At 35.0% G+C, this 12,588-nt stretch overlaps 1 protein-coding gene across 1 annotated transcript; it reads left to right on the top strand.

Moving 5' to 3' along the window:
* Positions 1-946: 946 nt before the first annotated feature.
* LOC118486539 lies at positions 947-1,570 on the top strand. Its single transcript, XM_035983052.1, has one exon. The coding sequence runs from the start codon at positions 947-949 to the stop codon at positions 1,568-1,570; it is 624 nt and encodes a 207-aa protein (XP_035838945.1).
* The last annotated feature ends 11,018 nt before the right edge of the window (positions 1,571-12,588 follow it).

The raw sequence follows: 12,588 nt of genomic DNA, 5'->3' as shown, positions 1-12,588 counted from the left end.
TCGCGAAATTCATATATATTATTTTAGTGAGGGTATAATACCGTTACAAAGTCTTTGGAACGTTAAAGGGTCACTCAGAGGTATTATTAAACATGTTGACACAGTTAACCCCTGTAGTTTGTAATCTCTCACCTTCTTCCGCGTTTTGTTTTTGTACGATCTATAATTTATTCGTTTGAAGGTTTAAGCATTACTTAGGGATACTATACAGTATATTTACCCTTGTTGACATTTATAACCCTCGAATTTACATACTTTCAAGGTTTGTCAAAATTAGTCCTTTATTTATTATAGATGCCACGTGTAAAATAAACGACACGTGTTAACACATCATTGGACACAAAATTTCGAGGTGTTACAGTATAATGATTTAAAACAAAATTATTGGTGGCCCGGAATGAAAAGAGATATCGTGAAGTACGTGGAGAAGTGTTTGACTTGTTTACAAGTCAAAGCAGAGCATCAAAAACCATACGGTAAGCTGCAACCATTAGACATTCCAGTTTGGAAGTGGGAACAAATTACGATGGACCTGCTGACCAAACTGCCAAAAACCAGCCGTGGTTTTGACGCCATATGGGTAGTTGTGGATCGATTGACAAAAAGTGCACATTTCATACCGATTCGTGAGACCTATACATCAGAGAAGATGTCAGAAGTGTATACCAATGAGATTGTGGCGCGTCACGGAGTACCGATATCCATAGTGTCCGACAGAGATACCCGGTTTACTTCGGATTTTTGGCGTGGTTTTCAAGAGCAAATGGGAACCAAGCTGTTCATCAGCACTGCTTACCATCCCCAAACGGATGGGCAAAGTGAGAGAACAATACAAACGTTGTAAGATATGTTGCGTGCTTGCATTATCGACTTTGGGGGCAGTTGGGATGTCCATTTACCCTTAGTCGAATTCTCATATAACAACAGCTATCACGCGAGTATTAAAATGGCTCCATACGAGATGTTATATGGTAGAAAGTGCCGAACCCCAGTTTGTTGGGGAGAAGTTGGTCCGCGGGGGTTAGCTCAGACTGATATAATCCGAGCTACAAATTGTAAGATCGACTTGATCCGCACTCACTTAAAAGCAGCTCAGGATCGACAAAAATCGTATGCGGATAAACGAATGAGGCCAATAGAATTTCAAGTGGGCGATAAGGTAATGTTGAAAGTATCGCCGTGGAAGGGGATAATTCGATTTAGAAAAAGAGGAAACTTTAGCCCAAGATTTATTGGGCCATTCGAAATCGTGGAACGGGTTGGAAAGGTAGCATACCGTCTCGAGCTACCTGAGGAGTTGAGTGGAGTACACAGCACATTCCACGTGTCACATCTCCGTAAATGTTTAGCGGACGAAACTGATCGTGTCCACTACAACGATATCGAGGTGGATAACAGCCTCAACTACGCGGTAAAGCCAATTGCAATTCTAGATCGTAAAGTGAAGAGTTTGAGAAACAAAAGGATCAACCAAGTGAAGGTTAAATGGGAACACCGGAAGGGTGCGGATACTACGTGGGAGTCCGAAGAAGAAATGCAATGGCTCTACCCTACGTTATTCGGTACGTAATTCGGTTTCGGGGACGAAACCCTCTTTAAGGGGGGTGGACTTGTAACATCCCGAAAATATAAAACTTTATAATAATACATATAGTTTAAATAAAGGAGGAATTACCCATCTAGAAGTGTAGTAACTTGGTTAGCTAACATGTCTAGCATTAGCCTACAATGCGGTTAAAACAACACAATTTGTTATGTTAAAAAAATGGAGGGACCAATCTTGTAAAAATCAGAACTTGAATTACTAAAATAGTAAAAACCAACCAAACACCCCATTCAAGAGGTGTCTGGTCGATCAACAAGCAGGGGCGACAAGGGGTTTCTTCACCCAAACCCTAACTTGCAAGAAAATCACAAATTGAAGCCTCAAATCAGTTAGAAATCGAATTCCAAGCACAGAATCGTGATCACCTTGTCAAAGGGATCCTAAGGTATGTTGAATTAGGTCATTTTCATTCGATTCAAAGTTCATGTATGTGATCAAAAATCGAATGTAGAGCTTGATTATGTGTAGTAAACATGAAATTGGAAGTAATGTAAGGTTTAGGGACAAACCCTAGATAATTTCTTGTCAAATTCTTGCATGATAATTGTATAGATCAAAATCACCATAGTGGGTGATTAGCATGTTAGTAAAACTTGATGAACACTAGGATTAAAACTCTTGTTCTAGTGTAAACTGAAATTATGAGGAAAACTCTAAATTGTTAATGTTAACATATAGACATGTAGTCAAATTGAAGTTAATTTTTGTGATAAACTCGAGTCATGAACTTGGTTTAGATCATATAAAAATCTGACCCGTTAGGTGTTTGATGAAATGCCTAAAAGAGGGTAAAATGCTAAAAGTCGGGCAAAACGCAGATTTGAATACATTAAGAAATAATGCGTTAAAGCTTACGAAAGGGGTTCTAATTTTTGTTATAAATTGAACTCTTTAGGCAAGGAATCCGGAACGTCAAGTGGACACGCCGGAAGTGATACCCGCGGAAAAGGTGTGCTTTAAAGGTACGTGACTTTAGTCTCGTCAAATTATGCTTAAATGCTTTAGTTTGATATGTAATTGATGTTGTAGTGTAAAGGATGCGTTTGATGTGTCGTTTAAGTGACGAAGTACACTCGACTATCAAACGGGTCAAAATAAGGACTTGGTATTTAGTTTGGTCAGTCAATAAAGTGATGGTTTTCACTAATTAGCAAAACGGGTCAAAATGATGTTTTCAAAAGAATCACGAGAGCAGAGACTTGAAGGTCTTATACCTTGTTAAATGATAAATTGTACCATACTAATGATTTGGTGATATTAATCTAAGTATAAGAACCCGGGATATGGGTCAAACAATAATGTTAAAGGAAAAAGGGTTGTTTGAAACGGAATGCTTGAATTCCGAATAATCAAGTATTAGCCCTAGAGGAATTGCAAAGCCATTGAATTGGCGTGAAAACACCAAGTATGTGAGCCCGGGTGATTGGGTAAATATGTTTAAAAGGGTTTTAAGAATGAAAAGAGGTGCTATGCACTCACACTAATGGGTTGAATAATGGAAATAAGGAAATTGTGAACCAATTGTGGGTATCTCGGTTTCCGCAATGTAAAATTTACATGGTTAAATCCGAAGTCTTATTACGGACTCATAGGAAGAAGAATCGGTTAAATCGGATCAATGGGTAAAAAGTTATGATCTTCTAAAGTTGAAAAATAGTCAAAGGGCAAATGTGCAGAACCCACCGTAAATTACGGTCCCACCGTAATTTACGGTGGACATCAAAGGTGTTACGGTATGTCGCCCCTGTTTTACGGCAGAACCATAAACATTCCAGGTCCACCGTAACTTACGGTGATACCGTAATTTACGGTGGAACCCAAAACAAAAATTATATTTTGTTATTACCTTGTGTTGCTAGAACCTGTCTATACATAATGTATTAATGTCAAAACTAATGGTTTTAGTGTTTGACTCTAGGTATGGATAAATTTCTTCCGGATGGTGATCAAGCACTTTGTCAAGAACCGAACACGCATTTTGGAGCTTCCGCACTGAATATAATCTTGTCTAAACTTTAAACATGTCGTAAATACTTTTGTTAATAGTGTTTTGAATCCTTTAAACTAGTTGTTAGTTGACTAGTAGGGGTTGACTTTAAATGAATTATACATTATCTTGGATATGCTTGGCATTTTCACTAGTGTGTATGGTTTAAAACACGAAATGCTTTTGAAATTCTGATTTTTTTATAAAGTTGTATGAAATATTTAGTTAAATTCTGTCAAGATATTTAGGGTGTTACACCAAATCTTTTATTAAAAAAAAATAATATCTCTTTCTTCCAGCAACCCTACTCAATTTTTAACACACATTCACAACCCATCCCAACCTAAAAATACATGTTTTTGAACGAACTCGGTTTAAAAAAAAAATTTATATTGGGATGTTCACAAAAATAAATTAAGAAATAACGTGTATTTAGTTTTTCTTTAAAGTTTAAATATTATAAGTTATTTGATTAAGTATATTCTTGGGGGTATTAGTTTTGGTTGCAACCAAGGTTGCTCCACCAACGTGGTTGTCAACTTTGGTTGGTATAAATTACTTTTTTAATTTTTTTAATTACTCAAACTTTTGTCCTATTGGTGAGCAACCTAACATTAGGTCACCAATGAAGATAGCCTAATGGTTGGAAAGTGGTTCTCACGGTTTTCGCAACTGAAGATGGTTTTTATTTTAGCGGTCCCATATATATATATATATATATATATATATATATATATATATATATATATATATATATATATATATATATATATATATATATATATATATATATATGCTAATTATAATGAAGAAACCCACTCCAGTTAAGAAAATTGTGAAAACTCTATAAGTGGACCAGAAGTAGCCACGTGTTTTTTTGTAAGAGATTGACTGAGGGGCATATTGGGAAATTTGCACTAGACAAGACATTAAATGCACCAGTTCACATTTGAACTAGACATTGACACACACTTCTCTCTCTCTCTTTCGACACACACTTCTCTCTCTTTCTGGATAAGCATTTCCAGATCTAAGATCATTCATAATCAACCACCAAAATTCTTCTTCTTATCAAAATCATTCATAATCAACCACCAAAACTCTAGATCTACAGTGTAATAACCCGGTGACGGTGTAGTTCAAAATTCTTCTTCTTATCCATCGATCCACCACAAATCATCACCAAAACCACTGGTTTTCTTGGCGGATTTAGTGCTTTGAGTGGTTCAAGATCCAATGGTGGTTCCAATATCCGGCGATGGTCAACAAATTCGATGTTGAAGATGATGTTTCAGATGATCCAAAAGATGTTTGATGTTGAACATGATGTTCCGGATCTAAAAGATCCTCTAGATCCATAAGTATGTTTGTGTTTTTGTAGATCTTTATTTTTTGTGTTTTGTAGATCTCCAACTTTTTGTAATTTTCAGATTTGCAATTTTTTTGTGTTCCAGATCTAAAAGGTCTTCCAGATTTGTACTTTTCAGATTTGCAATTTTTTATGTTTTGTAGATCTTCATTTTTTGTGTTTTGTAGATCTGCAACTTTTTTTATTTTTTTGTTTAAGAAGATGAATGTTATTACTGATTTTATGATTGAATCTAAAAAATCCATTGTTGTTGGATTCTTGTTAATGAAGATATATTTTTTATATAAATTTTGTAACATTGCTAGTTACATTACTTATTTTGGATTATCGTTAATGAAGTTTATTTTTGATGTAACAATTCTCATAACAATTATTTTGCGTCTTAGTTACGAAATGTAACAATCAAAGAAAAAATGCATGTTACATTTTTTCGTGTTACATAAATAATGCATGTTACTGAAAATAAAGTGCATTGTTACACTTTTTTAGATTGTTGTAAAAATAAAGTGTGTTGTTACATTTTTTCCAGATTATTGTAAAAATAAAGTGACTGTTACAGAAACAAAGTGTGTTATTACATTTTTTTTTGTGTTAGAAGTGTAACAATTAATTAAAGCAAAAATGCCTGTTACATTTTTTTGTGTTACATAAATAATGTCCATTACAAAAAATAAAGTGAATTGTTACACTTTTTTAGACTATTTGTAAAAGTAAAGTGTGTTGTCAATTTTTTTTTTTCCAGATTATTGTAAAAAATAAAGTGTATGTTACAGAAACAAAGTGTTACATTTTTTTGTGTTACAAAAAAAGTGTTACATATCTGACGTAAAATTGATTATGTAAAAATTATGTTACGTTTCTATGTAACATTTGATCATGTAAAAATTATATGTTACGTTTCTATATAATATTTTTATGTTACAGAAAAAAAGCTTGTTATTACAAATGTGGCATAAATTGACAATTAAAAAATGTAAGTTACATTTTTATGTAACACAAATGCAAATGTATATAAAAAAGAAACAAAAGATCTGATGTACATAAAAAATGAAGAAAAGGAGAATTACATCAAAAAGAAACAAAAATCTGACATATGCAGAGTTTTTGTTTGTTTGTGTCAAATAAGTGTAAAATTCTTCCCATTTTACCCTTTAGGTACACATTATACATTTTAATAATAAGAGAAAGGGATAAAAATCATCAGATACGCAAACAATCATCCTAGCCACCCATCTATTCTAATCAATGGTTATTATTGGGTTTTCAGGGTTTCTTTAACTCAAGGGGGTTTTCAATTTATTCTTGTCCTATATATATATATATATATAAAATTACCTTACAAAATTAATGTAATAAAAACATGATTACATGTAGCACTTGGCTGGCACTCTTTTGATTGTTGTGATCCTCTTATTTTCATGTCTTTGCACGTGTTAGAAACTTAATATATACATCACAAACAGTTCATTGTTAAGGAGACAAGATACATCATAAAATATTTGAGTAGTGTTATAAAAAAAATAATAATAACATCAAAGTGCAAGAGAACGGCAATATTTACTAGGATCAAGTTGTTGTACAAGCAATAAGGTGTTCTAAGCTGTCACCTAGCCCATAACAACTGAGGTGAAAATGTCTAACTCTTTTACAAATTTTGAAATATTTTACATTTTATTACACTTTGAAATGATTTACATTTTAAAAATAACATGAGTTTTGTTAAATATATATATATATATATATATATATACTTGTGCATATGGTATTCTATAGATAGCATTCAGACAATTAGTGCACATATAGTTTGATCAAACTATATACGTGTTACAAACCGTAAAACCGGGCACGAAGTTTGGTAGGAGGAATACATAAAACTGGGCACGAAGTTCGATAGTAAAATGGGCAGGGAGCTCGCTGAATGTGTAGATTACTAGTAGGTTTTAAATCGCTTTAATATTGCTTATGCTAAAAATGGTTTAGTGTCTGTTAAATGTTGTTCACCAACTTTTCGTTGATGTATTAGTTTCAAAACGTTTTCAGGCAATCATGAATAGTTGTGAATAGCAGGACTAGTGCTGAAAGGAGGATGATTCCCTAGGCACAAAGAAACCTTTTGGCTATAATATCTTGTAAAACTGTCATTAGACAGAAATTTTGTTTACCATATATATATATATGAAACATTTGTATGGAGAAGGGGGTATTTAATTCCCCGTTTAGAAAAGTATGTTTTATCAACTTATAGGTTGTTGAAATAAAGAAAAATTAATACAAATGTTTTTTGCTGCGTATTTATCAAAACAGGTACCAACTGATTGGTCGTACGCCTGGGTTATTGAAAAATCGTACGAGGCAATGCTTCGGTTGGTTTCTGGCCCCATTTAACAAGTGGAAAGTTGTGGTGTGATTAAGTGTCAAGTTGCAATCACAGGTTTTCGATTGAAAGGTGTTTCGGCCTGAGTTGATAGTTAAATAGTTGAAAATGAAGCAATTTTAAGCTGTCAAAACGAGATGATAAAGTTACGTGTTTGAGTATGATTCCGAGACCAATTTCTGGTGTATGGTACAAAAGAAAAATGGGATGTTCGAAAGCTGCATAAGTGGTATTATCGGACTGGAAACGGTAGCAAAATAACACCTGGAAGTGGATGTCATATCGGAACCGCAAACGTGGTAGTAGGTTCGAGTGTTTCAGACTACGATAAGGGTTTAGTTCGAGGTTGATTTTCGAGTGATTTTGGAGATGGTCAACAGCGGGTTTCCGATGCATAATGGGTTTAATTAAACCGACAGCCAGAAAAACCAACGGGTGTATCGCGGAAGAAATGAAAGAGCGAGAAGTTAAGGAATTCGTTTGGTGACCAAAAGACAGGTCAACATGTTGTTATTGTCTTTGTTGGTAGTTAATAAGGAAATGGTTGCATGTAGGTTGGGTGTTAACTTAGTTTCGGTGTTCATCAAGTTGAAGGCTGTTGAAATTGTGTACCCTTCTCTTGGCTAAATGCTCTCTTAGTTAAAAGTTCTCTCACTTAAGGCTCTCTTGGTTATCAAGATTAGTGTTTGATGTTGAAGGTTTCAATAATGATATGCCATCACCGTGTGATGGGATGATTAAATCTCCATGTGTCAGGGTAGTTTAGTAAGGTGAATAAAAGCAGGAGACTAATTTAAAACTAGTGGTAAAAGATCCTGATCAGATCTTGGTGAACCCTTTGATTCAATTCGGTTGAAGGCAGTTGGCAAGTTATCCCTTCTTTAAGTTGGTCGAGTTCTGTTATTAGTCAAGTTCAAAGGTTTGATGGAAGTGGGTTTGAAGGATAGTTCAAGGGCTAGTTGAAAGACATCTGAGGGCCTCTTGAAGTCCTATCAAAAGAGTCACATAGTTCGTTCCTATCAATCGAAATTAGATGAAGAGGCGTTTTTCGCCCAAGGCAAAGCGTGTGTTACTCAGGCTCTTCAACTACCGGAAGAAGTAATGTCAGTACCGATAATGATGGTGTAACCAATAACGATAATGGCAGTGTGTCTACTAAAGATGTCAATGGAGGTCATGTGTTTATCAAAGATGGTGCTGCAGATCAAGGTAAAATGAGTCAAGACTGAGAGGGAGACTTATGGAAGTTGATGTTGAGAGAGAGTGATAAAATTACAACATTAACTGGGGAAGTTCGGTTGATCCCAAAAGGGTGGGCTGGAGGAGATCTAAAGTCGAAGGACTAAATAAGTAAAATAATAATTAAATGTATTTATTTATTATTTGAATTATCTGTATTATAAGATTCTAATTAGTTTCTAAATGTTTAAGATAAGTATCAATAAGAATAGGAGTTCTAGTAAGTTTCCGGTATTTATAGTCCTTGAGTCTTGTAATTTTATTGATTCACAAAAATATAATAGAAAATTTGTGAATCCCGTTTGTATTCTTCTCCCGGATCTTGTATCCAAATTTAACTGGGATCACCATTGTTCTCCCCCAATATATGTACGAAGTGTAACACCCGACCACATAAAAACAGCCTGCGGCGGAATCGTCAGGGGAGGGGGGGTGACGTTACAAATGTCACACCCCGACCACGTAAAACAACAGACCGCGGTGGAAACATCGGGGAGTCGAGTAACAGAATTATTGTTTCACAACACATGGTATTTAAAGTTTGGTTTTATTTATTAAATTGTCTACATTGTCTTTGTTTTAAACATAAAACAGAATGCAAATTAAACTTGTCTTGCAGCATTTTAAGACAATAAGGCCCATGTCCGCCTAAGTGTATCTTGATCAACCTCATACATTAGCTCCTGAAACACATGTGAAAACAGGTGCGTCAGCATAAAAATGCCTGTGAGATACATAGGTTTTGTTGATGAAGGATTCATGACTTGTAGTTAAAAGAAGTGTTTAACAAAAGTAGTCATAAACCTTTTTAAAAAGTGTTTTTCTTTTATAGAATCATTTGAAGATCCATATGAAACTCAGATGATATAAAAGAAAGGTGTTTGGTTAAATAATAACCAAGTGAAAATGGGTTGTATAAAACATATCATTTGTAAAACAATGTCATTTGAAATATGTGTCATTTGTATAAAATCTGTCATGTCTTTGTATTTGTTGAAGTGGTTTAGATAACGCCACGATATATAATATCATAAAAGCACTTATATATAGGAAGTACCAGCGGTGTATCTGTCACGACCCCCGACCCACCCTGGACGGAATCGGGTGCCGTGAGCAGTCCCGTGGTACCGGTGATTATTTTTATTTTGAAAAACATTGCAGCGGAAATTTCATCAGGACCGTGAGTTAGGAAAAATATCAGAGTTTAAAAACACCGGATTTTATTTATTAAATAGATGGGATAAACTCATATTTTACAAAGGTAGCTTTTAATATAAAAACGATATTTCTTAATTTGATTTAATTAATGAAATAAGCCACTTCTTGATGCCTTTCTGTGCCGGATTCATCATTTGTTCCAATCTACTGTAATTACCTGAAAAGTGTTTTAAAAAGGTTTTGTCAGCGGGAAATACTGAGTGAATCATTCCGTTTTCTAAAACGACCCGTTAGTTATAATTCACAGTATTAAGAGCGATTACAATGTTTCTGTCAACCAATTATCAAGAATGGGTATTTGTCACTCGATTCATTTCTGTGACTGTGGTCATACCACTATTGGGTCTCATTACCAAATAGTGACGGTGTACTCACACAGAGTAATAATAACTCACATAGAGTAATATTCACTCACATAGAGTGATAAATTTAGTAATGTGCACAATTACCCCACATACCAGCTGTAATTTGGTGATTACAAAGACTTAATCCCTGTAATTATAACCTTTGAAAATAACTTGGAGTTTTGTAATACTTACTCACAAACTGTGAGAAAACAGTTTAAAAAGAAGAATGACTCACAAACTGTGAGAAAAGAGTTTATAAAAGAGGAATGACTCACATTATAATCATGCAGTTTCATACGGCCAAAGTTTAGTCTACAGATAAGCCTTGATATATTGCAGATTTATACAGGTAGAGCTTAGCCTACTGAGTTAGCTTTGTAATCTAGTGCACACAACTAGGTAGGTAACTTAATACCGCAGTTACGTCAATTCACGAGATTAAACCTTCACAGCGATTAATCAGTGCAATACTCGATAATTCAATCGGATTCACAACGAATAACAGAGCATAGTCCGAATTCGAACAACACTCTAATATTCAAGTCGAAATCACGACGAATAATCAAAGTACAAGCTCAATTGAGCAGCACCTGGACTATCGTTGGATAGTTATAATCGATCGGACGTTGAATCGTAATAGCGATCGAGTTATTACCCTGATTGCGGCAGCGTTTCGATAATTGTGTGTGTGTTGGACTGTTTTGCTTATAACTCGACGTATATTATGAATTTTAACGTCGTTCAAGTGCCAGATTTCAAGTCCCAACCCCTGCTATTTATACTGAAAATTTGTCACCGTCGCGTAGCGCGAGGGGGTACCCCTTTAGGCGTCGCGCTACGCGAGTGACCACCCTATTTTCATAGACTAGGTTTTTGCGTGTGTAGGCTTGCTGAGTCGATAGATTTTTAAAATTCTATTTCGACAGAGAGTTATGATGATAATCGTAGTTAGGGTGTTGCCCCCCCTGAGTTTTAGGGGCCCTGATCCTGATTCCGATTATTCTGGAAATTTTAGGGTTAGTGCAGAATTACTTGGGTTTCTCAATTAGGGTTTCCTTGTTACCTAATTACCATCCTAATTATGGATTTTAGTGGCAGTTGTTACATCCTCCCCACCTTAAGAAAAATCTCGTCCTCGAGATTTACTGGAAGGGATGTGGATATTTTCGCTTTATTTCGGACTCCAGCTCCCAAGTGTATTCTGGCTCTCTCTTTGAATTCCACTTGACTTTGACCAACCCAGTCGTTTATGTTTGAGGAATTTGACTTTTCGATCTTCGATAGCCAATGGTTTCTCTATGAATTTTAATTTTTTTCATTTATCTCTATATTTTGAAGAGGTACTACCAGGGATTTGTCTGATAGACATTTCTTGAGATTGGATACATAAAATACATCATGTATTCTAGCCAATTCTTCTGGTAGTTGTAACTGGTAAGCTACTGGTCCTATTCGTTGAATCACAGGGAATGGTCCAACGTATCTCGGACTTAGCTTTCCTTTCTTACCGAATTGTACTATACCTTTCCAAGGAGAAACTTTTAAAAGTACCTTATCTCCTATATGAAATTCTAAAGGTTTACGACGATTATCTGCATAGTTCTTCTGACGATCTCGGGCTGTTTTCAGTCTTTTCTTGATTTGAGTTATTTCGTTAGGGGTTTCTTGTAAAATTTTAGGATCTGATAATTAATTTTCTCCTATTTCTGCTTAACAAACTGGGGTTTGCACTTACATCTGTACAGTGCTTCGAATGGGACAGTTTCTATACTTGAATGATAATTATTGCTATAGGAGAATTTAATTAAGGGTAAGTGGTTATCCTACTTGAATGGTTATCACACATGCTCGCAGCATGTCTTCCAAGGTTTTGAATGGTTCTTTTACTTTGTCCGTCTGTTTGGGGATGATAAGCTGTACTTAAATTTAGTCGTGTTTTCATTGCTATTTGGAAACTTGTTTCAGAAATGAAAAGTGAAACGACTATTTCTGTCCGATACAACGGAGAGTGGAACTCTATGTAAGGATACTGTTTTATCTATGTATAACTGGGTTAACCTTTCTATGCTAAAGGTTTCTATCATAGTTTAGAAGATGAGCTGATTTGGGTAAATCGATCCATGATTACTCAAATCGTTTTATTACCTTTTCTGGTTTTGGGTAACTTAGTAACAAAATCTATTGTTAAAAGTTCCTATTTTCATATAGGCATTTCTAATTGTTGGAGTAATCCTAAAGGTTTCTAGTGCTCTGCCTAAACTTGTGAACAGGTGAGACACTTAGATATATGACTGGCTATGTCCATTTTTATTCCTATCCACCAAAGTTATTTCTTAAATCTTGGTATATCTGATTGTTACCTGGGTACATGGTATACCTAGATCTATCTAGAATCTTATTTCTTAATTTACCCTGCTTAGGTATCCAATTGTTTTCTTAGGGAATCTC

This window comes from Helianthus annuus, chromosome 14 (genome assembly GCF_002127325.2).
Source record: "Helianthus annuus cultivar XRQ/B chromosome 14, HanXRQr2.0-SUNRISE, whole genome shotgun sequence".
Lineage (NCBI taxonomy): Eukaryota > Viridiplantae > Streptophyta > Magnoliopsida > Asterales > Asteraceae > Helianthus > Helianthus annuus.
This window is presented reverse-complemented; position numbering and strand designations above follow the sequence as displayed.

What these genes read in the sequence shown, in the direction of transcription:
- LOC118486539 (XM_035983052.1), top strand. Translation starts at nt 947, where the DNA reads ATGGCTCCATACGAGATGTTATATGGTAGAAAGTGCCGAACCCCAGTT.